Consider the following 13,121-nt stretch of genomic DNA (forward strand, 5'->3'; position numbering starts at 1 on the left):
CATTAGCCAGATAACCAGCCCTATAACCAATAATTAATTATCCTCTAATATGTGACTAACAACATAAGTTTACCTACTTGCTTAACATAAATAACCCTGTATCTCTATTTCAAAGGTGATGTAAACCAAACCCCACACACCATGCCAACTATATAAGAATAATCCATCATACAATCATAAATCTACAGCTAGACAACTATACATACCAAAAGCACACATATGTGAGCAAACATATCCACAATACTGAACAAAGAATCAGCTGACCAGGTTTGTAACAAACACATGTCAGTTAGCACACATGATGTAAATCCCTCTTTATACCCTTGTCATCTCACAGTAATAACACGGCATGAAGTTAATGCATCCTGACAAAATAACATACCTCCCTGTTGGATCACACATAGCATACACCTTATAGATAACATGGTCCCCAACACAATAATCATGGCAAGATTAGCCCAGTCCTGACACCTACATGGCAAGAGGTTGGACTGGATGTCCCTTGTGGTCTCTTCCAGTTCTCTGATTCTATAAAACCTGAGCTTCCAGGCTCAGAGTTGAATCCAGGAACACAACCAAGCTGTGGACCTGCATTTTCAGGGGGAGTGTAACCCAACCAGCACAGGCTGACTCCCTATTCTCTGATCTCCAGTTCAATTGATGTAATTGTTGTGCTGATGTGTGTGAACCCCAGCGGGTAACCCTGGGCAGGTCACATACTCTCAGTCTCAGGTGAAGGCAGTGGCAAACCTCCTCTGAACAAATCGTGCCAAGAAAATCCTATGATAGGTTTGCCTCAGGGTCACCCTAAGTTGGAGACAACTTGAAGTCACACACCAACAACAATTCTTATTCATCCCTGTCTTGTTAATTCTGTAAAAACCGAGACAAAAATGTCTCCTTATCAGTAGTTTAAAGGCTGCTTGTTTTCTATTTGCTACTGTTAAACTGGTCAATGACCAAATAAACAACTTACTATTTGCTGCTGCCATTTTTTAAAAAAAATCTATTTAATTTAATATCTTCAGAAATATCACAAGCTTTCCAGTCATTCTGTGTATGAATTGGTGCTGCAGAGCCCAGTTAGCATCCTCCAGTGCTATACATGTATCTATTTCAGCTTAGGGATGAAAATGGCTTTAGGTGGAAATATTGCTCTGTCAAACCAACTTTCCTAAGCTAATCACTCACTTTCTCTGCCATTGCCTTGCTGCTAAATTTCATCATGGGACTGAGGCATCCTACCAAGGTGATTTCGGGGAAGCAACATATATCATCTTTCCTTTTGTCCTTATTTCTCTGTGATCATTAGAGTTGGATTCTGCAAGCCACAAATCACATTGGTCCCCCCCCCCCTCCCCCGGACAAATACATTTACTGCCATAACTGTCAGAGGGGCTGATAGAGATATAAGATGCTTGCTGCTGAACATACTTCTATGTTTTTTCATGGACACCAGCATGATATTTCCATTCTGAATTTTACTCCTTCTTTGCAATGGCACACCCAATCAAGTCCTCAGTTGTTGAATTCAGTCTTGAGCTCAAACTAAAAGTGATGACAGAACGATTCATTTAAAGGCCCCAAATCACATAACAAGTGAAGAGTGGGAATTGATGATTGTAACATGATTAATGGAAATAAATTTAACACAGCAGGTTTCCTGTCGGGACACTTGTTTCCAGGCAAATAGCTTTGAGTCTCATTTTGAACAGAGTTTTCACTGTCAGTAAATTGTTTCTAGTACACCAAACGTTTTCTGCATCTTTCTGTTCACAACTTGAACAAGATAGTTGCAGCTGGATGGAACCTTATTCAAAATATAGCTTCGTTATATAAGCTTTCCCTTGGATTTCTTACTAAATAGTAAAGTCTAATACTAATGTTAGAATGGACCATGCCATCATATTTCCAATTTCAACGTATGGTTGTGAAAGCCAGAAAGTGAAGAAAGCTAATAGGAAGAGAGTCAACTCATTTGAGATGTAGTGCTGGAGAAGAGTTCTGATGACACCATGGACTGTCAATTGCAGGGTTGACTGTGCTCTGCAGGTTATCATTGTGTGAAAACTAACAGTTTGAATTTAGATGGAGCCTTTTAGTGAAGTTTTCTGGAGCCTTGTTGGGGCAGATGGTATGCACATTGTTTTCTGGCATTCTTATGCAGTATGATGTCTGCTCATAGGGGAGTTGTTTATAGCATTTTTTTTCCTTTGTGTGGTCAAGATGGCATTGTTCTTCAGATGTCTATGCCCGATTATAGTCTGTTCTCAGTGTCAGGGTCCTTTTAAGGGAGAATACAGGGATATTTGCTCCAGGCCTTACATAATGTATGAGGAGTGTTTCATACTTGGAGAGAGCCAAAATAGCGTCAACCCACTAACTTAAGCTCCCCACACCTAATGGAAAAATGACAAAGCACAGTCTATTGACATCAAAATACTACAAAATCCAAAATCAACAACAAAAGCAAAATGACAACTAAGAGTCCTGTTCGTAACAAGGGGCAGGTTTGCTCCACAATAATCTCTGTATTTATATATTCTGTCTTGGACCAGCCCACTTTCATGTTAAGTAGCTTCTTGCTGAAATTCTGAGATTTTTGCTATTTTATATATATGACTCTATAAGGAAGACACAAGCAAGAACTGGTAAGTAGTTTTTCATGTTGGCATACATTCCTAGGCCGGATTATTTGAAATGACTTGGGAGGGGCTGATTTAACTCCTCAGAATGGCAGACCCAAGCTTCTGCTGAGAAAAAATGATGCCACTGAGTTAAATGGGGACAGGAGGCAGCTGAACTGGACTTTCTCCAAAGTTAGATTTCTGCCTGTGGCCCATATACACCTCTCCTGGGCAGTACCATTAGACTAACCTTTGTGCTCAGCCTCTCCTCCTGTCCATTCCTCCTCTGCTAGAGTGTGTGTTGAAGATGCTTTCTGTCTTTAATACTGGAAAACCATCACATTTCTAATCCCACCAAGTAAAGCTAGCAGCTTCTGTACTGCCTACTGAAGGTCTGGTATGATTCTATTTCTATCTGATCACCTCCTGCCCTTTCTCATCCTCAAGGTATTTTTTTACCCCACATGTGCGCCACAGCTTTCTCAAATGTACAATTAATGAGCCCTTTGAATGGCAGGATCTTTCATTGCTCATCTCACTTCTCATGCTTTTCCACCCCTGATTAAGGGTACCATTCTGTACCTGTACTCTTTATCATTGTCAAGGGAACAGATACAGCATACGCCATTAGGGTGTGCAGCCTAAAGGCTCAGATCCTTAGCATTATTCAGCTTTCTGGATGGTGTGAGACCACTCTTATTCTCTGAAATCTTCAGGTTTGCTGTCACTTCTGTTTTGTGTACATGTTTATGTGAAAATGCATATGAGTAAGGTTGCCAGATCTCAGTACTGCAACCCTCTTCTTTGATCTTCATAGTGAGGGAGAAGGTCAATATCACATCACACTGTTCTAGCACTGTAATGCCACTTTATCTGCTATGGCTGCCTCCTGTGCAGTTCTGGGGTTTGTAGTTTAGTGAGGCTAAGAGCTCTCATCACTAGTCCCAGCTTCCTCCAACCTAGCAGTTCAATAACATGTTAAAGTGCAAGCAGATAAATAGATACCACTTGGGTGGAAGGTAACAGCATTCCATACATTCATGCTGGCCACATGACAATGGAGTCGTTTTTGGCAACGCTAGCTCCCTAGTCTTAGAAACGGAGATGACCACTGCCTTGTACAGTCGGACACAACTTGACAGTCTTGTCAAAGGAAAATGTTGACCTTTGCCTTTAAGAGCTCTCTGGTTGAGAATTCTAAATGTCCCTGCCTAAACTGCAAATCCCAGGATTTCATTCTTTTTCAGCATCTAAGAAGGTTTTTACAATAATCAGTTGTTGTTATGCTTTTCCTCTTTTTCAAATACAGTTATTTTGGAGTTTAGGAAGTCTTCAACAGTGGGTTTAGTTTATGCTTGCATCTCAAGATTTCTTTTATTTGATGCATGTTTAATTCTCTTTAGTCACAGTCTGTTTGTATCAATTCAGATTGTAGTTGGAAATCTCAAGCATTCTCTACACATGAGTGACAACTGGCCCTGTACATTAGAAATCTCTTCGTTGCAAATTATTTTCCTTATTTCTTCTGGCAGAAATACAAAGATGTGGAACCAACTCTGAAGATTAAAGAAGTAGATGGCTTGGAGCTGGTGAAGACATTCTCTGAAGAAATGGAAAACATGTTGGGGAGAAAAGTAGAAGCTGTTAAAGTAATTATTTTCCTCCTAAATTTTTCCCCAGCTTGGAATGAGAAAGAATAAATTAAAAGGAAACGTGATTATATAGCATGCAGTGCTTACCAAAGAGCATTGAAGGATGTTGCTGAATCAAAATCAAATGTGAATCTTGTTTTGTGAAGGTGCCATAATTCAGTGTTACAGGACATGCTTTTATGTACAGGGTCCCAGATTCAATCACTGGCATTTCTAATTAAATAGATCTTATATTGGCATTTCTAGTTAACTAAATCAGTTCCTGGAGAACTTGTGCCATTAGAGTTGGAGATGATACTGTGCTAGATGGACTAGTTGTGTGCTATAAGGAAGTTTTCTATATTCCTATGAACCATAAGCTCTGTTTTTTCAAAACCATTTGTTATACTAATTTCTTTGATAATTGTCTATAACAGCACTCACTAAGTAGTTCAACGAATCTAACACAAATGTTTCCAGGCTGCCTACGCTCTCTTCTGTAGCGGTGCTCAATCTGTGGTCTGCTGACACCCCCCCCCCCCCCCGGGACCACAATGTCCTCACATGGTGTCTGCTAAGGTTTGAAGGATGCTCAACCACCTCCTCCATGTAATAGAGTGGTGACGTGATAGGAACCAAGGCAAAGTCTGGCTGGCTGGCTGGGACTGCACATTGCCACTCCAATGTGGGGAGGGGGTAGGCTGAGCAGTTGAGCGATAACAGAGTTGACAGCCAGTCAGCCAGCCTTTGCCCTTCTCTCTCTGTGGAGATTATCATACAGCAAGCGTCCTTCTATAATCTTTAAATCATGTTAATCGCATGATCGGGGGGGGGGGGTAGACAATTATCACCCCTACAATCTTACCAAGTTCTTCTCTCATCCGTAAAGAGTAATGGACACATCATTTGGTATTAATGGAAATTCCTGTCAATAGCAAATGACAGGTTCATTACTGTTTACGCATGAGAGAAGAAGGGAATAAGCACACAAGGGTGTGATAATCCCCCCCCCCCCCAGTTGCACAAGTAACATGATTGAACAATGGGAAAAGAACGCTTGCCTCCTCCGTGTGATAACCTCCTTTGTCTCTCTCCCCTCCTTTCCAGCAGGGAACAGTCCAGTCTTCTATCAAAAATACTTCCCTATCTTGCTACACCTATCAGATTGGCAGTATTTTCTATGGCTGTATCTTATTTTTAAGAAAGAAAACATGCTTCCTCTATGTCCTGTGTAATTGGATTCTTGTTGCCCATTTTTGTAAAGTTTGGATTGCGTGTACATTTACAGAAAATATGGTTTTGCTGTATGTATGGTGGTTTAGTTAGTATGACTAGTGAAATTTATAAATAGTTGCTTGATCTTGATTTAATATACCCAGCCAGTCTGTTCTCTGTATCTTTCACTGTGGGGGAAGAAGAGTCATTTGGCTGTTTTTCCTCATACTTTCAACAGAAAAATACATTTTTAATGTTACTTCTCTGTTTATTTTCTCTCTATAAATAGTGTACTCAGTACATTTGAAAAGGCAGTCCAAGGCACTGCTGGAACCAACCCTGAGAAACTGTGAATACAAGCTGCTAAATTTAGCCATGAAGCAAGACAGATTTGTGTAGAATTTTAAAGCTCTCTCTAGTCTTCTAAACCCACTTTCGAGAGAGTTGAGCAGGATATATAGCATGGAAGTACCATGGTGTTTCCTCCCTGACAAGCATTTTGTTCTTTTAGTTTCTTTATGACAAAAATTCAGCAAGTGAAATCTTCTTCATCAACCACCCCATCTCCATTGTGGGAAAATTGAATCTGACATGAAGCTGTGAACAGCACAGAAATCTCCATTGGGGCAAGAAGTTGTTTCCCTTAAACATGGCTCACTTATCATTTTATTAGTGTTAATTTGTTTTTCTCTTTGCGAGTAATGTTTTTGAAAATGCTTTCCCATCAGTTCTCATTCTGATTTTTCTTCTATGATTTTTTTTGTTGAAATACTTATTTTGTAGCGGTTGGTTGAAGCAGCAGAAGATGCAGATCTTTACCATGAATTCAACTCATCACTGGAGGTAAGTCATGCATTTATTCCAGTGTTTATATCTTGCAATGTCATAATTTATATGGCGTGTAATGTTGGACACATCAAAGAAAAGTAGACAGTTTTGGTCACCTGCTCTGAAGTACCCAGTTATCTATGGCAGTTGTGGGGAATATCTGACCATCCACATATTGCGGTCTGCAATGCCAAACAGCCACAGACAGCTTGGTCTGAGATTATAGCAGTTATAATCACATGTTACCTATCCCTGATTATGGGCTAGTTTTCACATGCCTAGTATAACTGTATCTAGCATTTACCACTTCAATCTGTAAATCACTGCTCTTTAATTAAAAATAATAATCCTTTCACATTACAAAAAATAATAATTTGGGGGATCTCTAGAAACAAAAATGGAATTTTATTGCATGAAGGAATTTAAAGAAATATTAATTTATTTGTACCTCCTCCTTCAGTGTGAATCAATATAGGCCAAACCAAGTATACTGAGATCAGTCAGTTTCTAGTCCATGTCAATGTTGCCTCTTTTTATTCATAAATCTGTTTTAAAAAGCTAGTCAAAATTGCATTTTAATGGATTTGTTTGCAAAGTATGCATTTTATTCTAGTAATTGTACATTATTAGATTTCTCTCTGGTATTTAGTGGACTGAATGTGTTGACTGACTTCATTACGGCCTTGTAAATTTTTGTTTTTCATTATTACAGAGGGGAATGAAACATTTCAGAGGTTTTCTCAGTGCTCTATAGATGTTTTATGCACTTTCCAGGTTTTTTGGGGAGCAGGACTTTTGTTGGAAATTTCATGGAAGTGAAATTTCCCTCTTGCACTCTTGCTGCAAATGCAGTCGGGGGGGGGGGGGGGGACCGAAATGGCAACAATCTTTTCTGTTGCTGCAGCTGCTAAAACATAGTGGTGTTTTTGTCTCATGTGGGGCGAAAAGAATCTTGTGTAACATGTCTAAGCTTGTTGAAATACCCTTTTAAATCAAGGATAAGAAAATATCTGTATATTCATTACAACCATACTCTGCTGTAAAGCGTTGTGCATGTGCTTACAGTATATCAGAGATTCACAGTCCATGTGGATTGAATATGGTCCTTCTAGATGTTATTTTTGTGCTTTGTTGACCCTCATATCACTCTTTGGTTATATTGGCCCTATACAGACAGGCCAAAATAAAGCTGCTTCAGGTCACTTTGGAGGTATGGTGTTTCAATGATGCATGTGTCCTAAGAGTCTGGAAGCTGCACCAAAGCTGCACTCCAGTCCTTAGGACTGGAGTGTGGCTTCGGTGTGGCTTCTGGACTCTTAGGACGCATGTATCATTTAAACAGCATACCTCCAAAGTGAGTCGAAGCAGCTTTATTTTGGCCTGTCTGTATCAGGCCATTACTACATGATTTGCTTCTGGTTTAGTGCAGAGGGAAGGGCATTCTGTATTAATTTGTGAGTAGATCCTATTGACATCAGTGGGATGTACATTGTTGAAAGATAATGTATCCTGGGTAATTTGCATTCATCCATATGAGTGCTGTTTCCTCCTGTAATTTTCAACTAGTTACTGGAAATGGAATATTTTTGCATCAATTACACCTGAAACATTTTTTAAAAATATTTGATGGAAAATTGGAGCAATTTGCATGATGTTCTTTCATACAATGAAAGCAAAAAATGGCTTTGATATTTCCAGATGTAGATGTTTGTCACTGCCTCTTTCTGAAGACAGGCAATATTTCTCAGTAGAGTAGAGTAACTGGCTTTCACAAAGATAGAACTTCTAAGTAAAAAAAAATTAAAATAAAGAAAATAGGGAGAGGAGGAGAACTTCTGAGAACAGTCCTAGCAAAGACTGCCAAATTGCTTTGAGTTTATTCGATTTATCTCTTCTGTAAGATATGATTTGTTTTTTAACGGACACATACACATGATATTCAACCCAGTTTTCAATTATAGGAACAGAATGTCATTTAAAAGAATATGGTGGTATTTTTGTTTTATTTACAAACACTGCTCTGACAATCCAGAATACATCAGGTGTTCTCGCTTGCAGTGAAATGGAGTGATTAAATCAGATGTCTTGCTTTGGTAATGCTATTAATGACATAGTTCCCCTAAGAAGGTACAAAGGCATGTCTAGATCACATGGAGCTGTTCATGTATGAAAGTATTTATGGGACTCCAATGTTACCCAAATGAAGGGGTCCCAGGAGGGCACCCACAATTAATATTCAATACGGGGGATTTTATTAGCTCAATTAGAAGTGGCTGAGAGGGCTCAGGCAACTCAAAGTGGGGATCAAACCTGTGTATACCAGTTCCTAGAAACAGAACTCCAAAGTGCAAATTCCACAATGCTTTTATTTATGAATCAAATGGAATCACCATTCACACAAAGACACTCACACACACATTCAAGAACTAAGGAAATGAAAGGTGGTAGCAGACCGTGACTTCAGGAGTTGCAGAGGGTGGTACTATACCAATTCCAGATGTGGCGCTCCAATCAGGGGGACACTGTGAGATAGAAGTGACTCAGCAAGCTGCTGTAGAATCGTGGTGTGGCCAGCAATGCTGAGGAGTCAAGCAAAATATGGACAGAGAGTCTGTCTGACCTAAAGTGAGACCAAGCCATTAGTTCCTAGGCTGGCATGTTTATAGGGCAAAACCTGTCCCAGACTGAATTCAGGATTAAAGTTACATTTCCAGGAGAGAAGACTGCAAAAGGACATTGTGAATTGACCTCTGTGGGATGTACATTGCTGAAAGATAATGCCTCCTGAGTAATTTGCATTCATCCACATGAATGCTGTTTCTTCCTGTAATTTTCAACCAGTTACTGGAAATGGAATATTTTTCGTATCAATAGCTGGAGAGTTATCGCAAATATCTCTGGGCAAAGGAGTATTGCTTCCAGAGGGAACTGTATTTGGGCTTTGTTCATTTGTAAACACAAAGTCTATAACCTACCATCGCTCCCATTGGTGAATGGATTATACAGATTCTGATCTTGATCAATCTGTCCTTGGCTACACGCTCTGGTGCTTCTCCCATGCTGAGCCTCACAAATCCTGAGATATGATCCCGGTTCTCCTTATATGGCATGGCTAGTGTCCTGGCAGCTACATGCATCAGACATACCTTTTGATAACAACTTAATGTTGGAATAGCGGGTGCGGAGGGAGGCTAGACCTTGGGGTAACACCAGTGAGTATACAGTATATATATTTGTTGAAGTAAAACATATGCTTTTAATCCCTTACCACACTGTAATCAAGATGATTCAGATAAGGAGAAGGTTCAGGACAGAGGATTTGGCCTACTGCAGTCAATGAACACATAAGACAAATACTCAAGTTTTGTACATCTCCAGGACTGTCCCTTAAATTACACTGCAGCAAACCACTAAGAACTGTTGCTTGCTTGCTTTAACAATGGCGGGATACAGACGGGCAAAAAGGGGTGTATTCATGACGTCATGAAGGTAGAGCCTTCAGACGGGCCTTACCTGAATGCCGCCATGAACACGCCCCCCACACGCCCCAAGCGGGAAGAGGCGGCATTAAAAAGGTGCTGCTTTTCTCCGCTTCTTTTCCGTTTGATGCGCAGCTGCGCAGCTCCGTCTGTAAACTGCTGCACCAGTACGCCAGAATTGCTACGCCGCTAATTTAAGTTGCCCATTTAAAAGCTCCGAGTCAGCTGCGTCGCATAATGAGTCGGGGTCCTGGAACATGTGCAGTTTGCAGTCAGGCTTTAATTGCAGCGTCAGCTGCCATGCAGGTGTGGAAGCTGCAGCACAGCTGCAGCACATTTTAAGACTCGTAACCCTAACCCTAACCCTAACCCTAACCCTAACCCTAGAGCAACATGTACGCATGCGCTGCTTGGAAAGTTTGGACTTTAAAGTGAGCCCCTACACACATTCCTGTGCCATTTTCACCTAACAATAAAAACCACTAAAACTGTAAATATTTACATATATACAAGGGAGGTGATGGGGGATGGCAGGGGGACAGCGGTGGCAGCGGCGACAGCTGTGGCTGTGCATTGCAGATTCAGCAGGAGCGCGGGGACCAAAGGAGAGGAGGCATCCATGATGCTGGTGACACTGGCAAAGTGCAAGAGGACAAGGATGCCAACACCAGCTGATCACCAGCTGGCAGGAGACCACCATTGTTCTTGGGCAGAGTGGGGGGAAAAGTTTTAAAGGGGCTTGGGCACTTTAAATGTGCACATAGGCTTTCTGCCGCCGCTGCTTAGCGCTGCAGCTGCGCAGCTGCACATCCGCCAGCCGGCAAAGGAAAAAAAAAAGCCCCGTTTTTGGCCGCCCGTGAGGAAGCTGCCTGTCTCTTTGCAGCGTCCTCCGAGGCGGCGGTTTGGAAACTGTGGGTCAGAAATGGCCCCAGGTGAGGCGTCTTCACTGCTCCCCATGTGGAAGCCCCATCTCCTGAGCCACGCCCCCGGGGTGGGCGGTCTGGAGGCTCCGTATTCAGCAGAATACACCTCCAAGACATCTTCCCCTGCCCGTCTGTATCCCGCCAATGTGTTGTTATGGTTGTTGTTTACTGCTGAAAAATTATAGCAGCTTGGTGAAACCCTATTAAAACAATCATTCCCTGCTTATAAAAATGATTTTTTCCTAGTTTACTGAAATCCAGCAATGTGATTTCCCACAAATTACTGTTGGCAGACAATGGGGGAACATGGCCCTTTTGGATCTCATGGGAGTGAAACTGGCCTCTGAACTTGCTAAAGTTTCCCATCCCTATTTTAGTGGTGGGTTGTGCAAAGAACAAATCTTCATGAAGGTGGGCCTAATGCAGAGTAAATTTTACCTTCCTTTGGAATCCTTTGTGTGGCTTCAGTCAATCGTTAAGGCAACATCTTTCCCTAGTTCAACCAGAAGAACCTACTGAGAGCTTTCCAAATTCCTGATTACTGTTTGAGAAAAGTGCTTTGACTTTAACTTAACCTGGTTTGACATCTGTAAGCCTCAAGTCTTAACAGAAAATGATACCAATAACGAAGTTAATGATTTAACATCAATGTAATTACCTAATTAGAATTTTACTATGTTCAGTCAGTGACCTCAACCACGCCTACCATCCCCACTCCTCATGTCCAGACAGGCATCTGAAAGACTGATTGGAAGCTAGGTATCTACAAATCTATGCCCATAGGCTTTGCACTCATAGAGACACTACCTTTTGCAGTGGGACCCTTATGGATTAAAATTCATCCTAATAATTCAGTTCCAATGAAATGTGGTAAAATGTTGTATTTCTCAGTGTTTTGAGGAACAGGAATTGGCAGTACTTTAAATGGTTGGAATACTTTATTCAGATAATTACGAAGTATTTTTACTAGGTCCTAAAGAACCTTGACAGTTGATACAACCTTTGGAGAGGGGAATGCAAGTGAGATTCTTGGGGGGTGAGGAAAATAAAATAAGATTCAGAATGAAGGGCTATTGAAAAAGAAGGATGCATTCTCTTTTAGGCTGAGAGCCCCATTCCCTGTAAAACAACTAGTACATTCATGATGGATGCAACAGAAAAGATTTGATAATCCTTAACAAACTGAGGTCAGTCTGGTTACAGCTGTCTAGATAATGAACTGATGTATTAAATTGCATCCTTTGAATTTAGTTGCTTTGATGGAGACCTTAGTTCACTGGTTCAATGTTTGAGCCAGAGGCACATGAAGAAATTATTCAGTTAATTGCCAAAACCAAGAAAAATCTTTTTGGAGGATCTAAACAGGTTACTAGTGCTGAGGTTAATTTTTAGAGAGTCTACAAATATATGCAGTGCATCATTTACTCTAACTGTCAATATCCCTGATTTTCAATTTTTGACACCTAATGAACTTCCACTATTCTCTCTTTCATCTTCAGGCATCAGGTTAGCAAAACTACCAATTACCTAGGCATTTTGTATTGCCAAAGCAGTCTGAAGGGTTGGTATTCAGCTGTATGTTCGACAAATTTATCAGTGTTAAATCCAGTAGAATATAAAATAAGTCTGAGAATGTAGGTCAGTGGAAAAATCCAGCAGCTGCATTGAATGTGCAGCGAAAGCAGGAAAAGCCGAGCTTATTCCCTTTATATACACCCAAAAAAGATAGGATCCCTGAACCTTTAATAGAAAGGGAATTCCATTTAGTGCAAGTTATCTCAACTCTGAATCACTGTGAAGTGCAAATTAAATTGGGATGCCTAGAGATTAATGTGAATTTCAGATGCTGAATCTCATAAGCTGTCTCACAATTTTTCCTTGTCAATATTCCATATTCATCTGTGTTTCTGTTTGTTGCCAGTTTGATTATTACAATGCTGTTCGCATTAACGAAAGGGATGAGAATGGTAATTATGTGGAGCTTGGTGATGAATTCATTCTGGAACCAAACGAACACTTCAATAACCTGCTGGTGAACACAACATACAGTGATATTCAGCTTCCAACAAATGTTTACAACAAAGGTACAGCACTCCTGCTTTCATTCTGTTGTTAAAATGACAGCAAAGAAAACACAGCTGGCAACCATAGGAATAGAGGAGTGAGTTGCAATAATCATTTCGGATGTTATAGGTACTCACACATGTAGTCTTGTTTAGCGTCTTCCTCAGATGTGAGATTTTTGAGTGTTTTCAGGTGCACCCCTAAGAATGCATCCTCACTCAGGGGAAAGGTACATCCTTTGTGTCTTTAGACTAAATCAGGGATGTTGGGGCTTTTGTTCCCAGAAGCCATAGCCAGGCAGAGGGAATAATTTTGAGATAAGTCATAGGTCTCTTAATGTAATGTGCAATTTGG

At 40.7% G+C, this 13,121-nt stretch overlaps 1 protein-coding gene across 6 annotated transcripts in view; it reads left to right on the forward strand.

Annotated features, from left to right (window-relative positions):
* The window catches only part of LOC149311722 (voltage-dependent calcium channel subunit alpha-2/delta-4-like), a 204,090-nt gene that overhangs the window by 21,186 nt on the left and 169,783 nt on the right, over positions 1-13,121 (forward strand). For all 6 annotated transcript variants that reach the window (XR_016281488.1, XR_016281490.1, XR_016281489.1 and 3 more), the window contains exons 3-5: positions 4,160-4,276; positions 6,257-6,316; positions 12,625-12,787. Coding sequence is in view for 3 of the 6 variants with exons in the window: in XM_089527755.1 (XP_089383881.1) it covers positions 4,160-4,276; positions 6,257-6,316; positions 12,625-12,787 (340 nt within the window). In the remaining 3 variants the exon portion in view is untranslated. The remainder of the gene's footprint in view (positions 1-4,159; positions 4,277-6,256; positions 6,317-12,624; positions 12,788-13,121) is intronic.

The sequence above is a fragment of the Sceloporus occidentalis genome, unplaced genomic scaffold (genome assembly GCF_023333645.1).
Source record: "Sceloporus occidentalis isolate IW3139 unplaced genomic scaffold, rSceOcc1.0.p SCAF_5, whole genome shotgun sequence".
NCBI classification, from domain to species: Eukaryota; Metazoa; Chordata; class Lepidosauria; order Squamata; family Phrynosomatidae; genus Sceloporus; species Sceloporus occidentalis.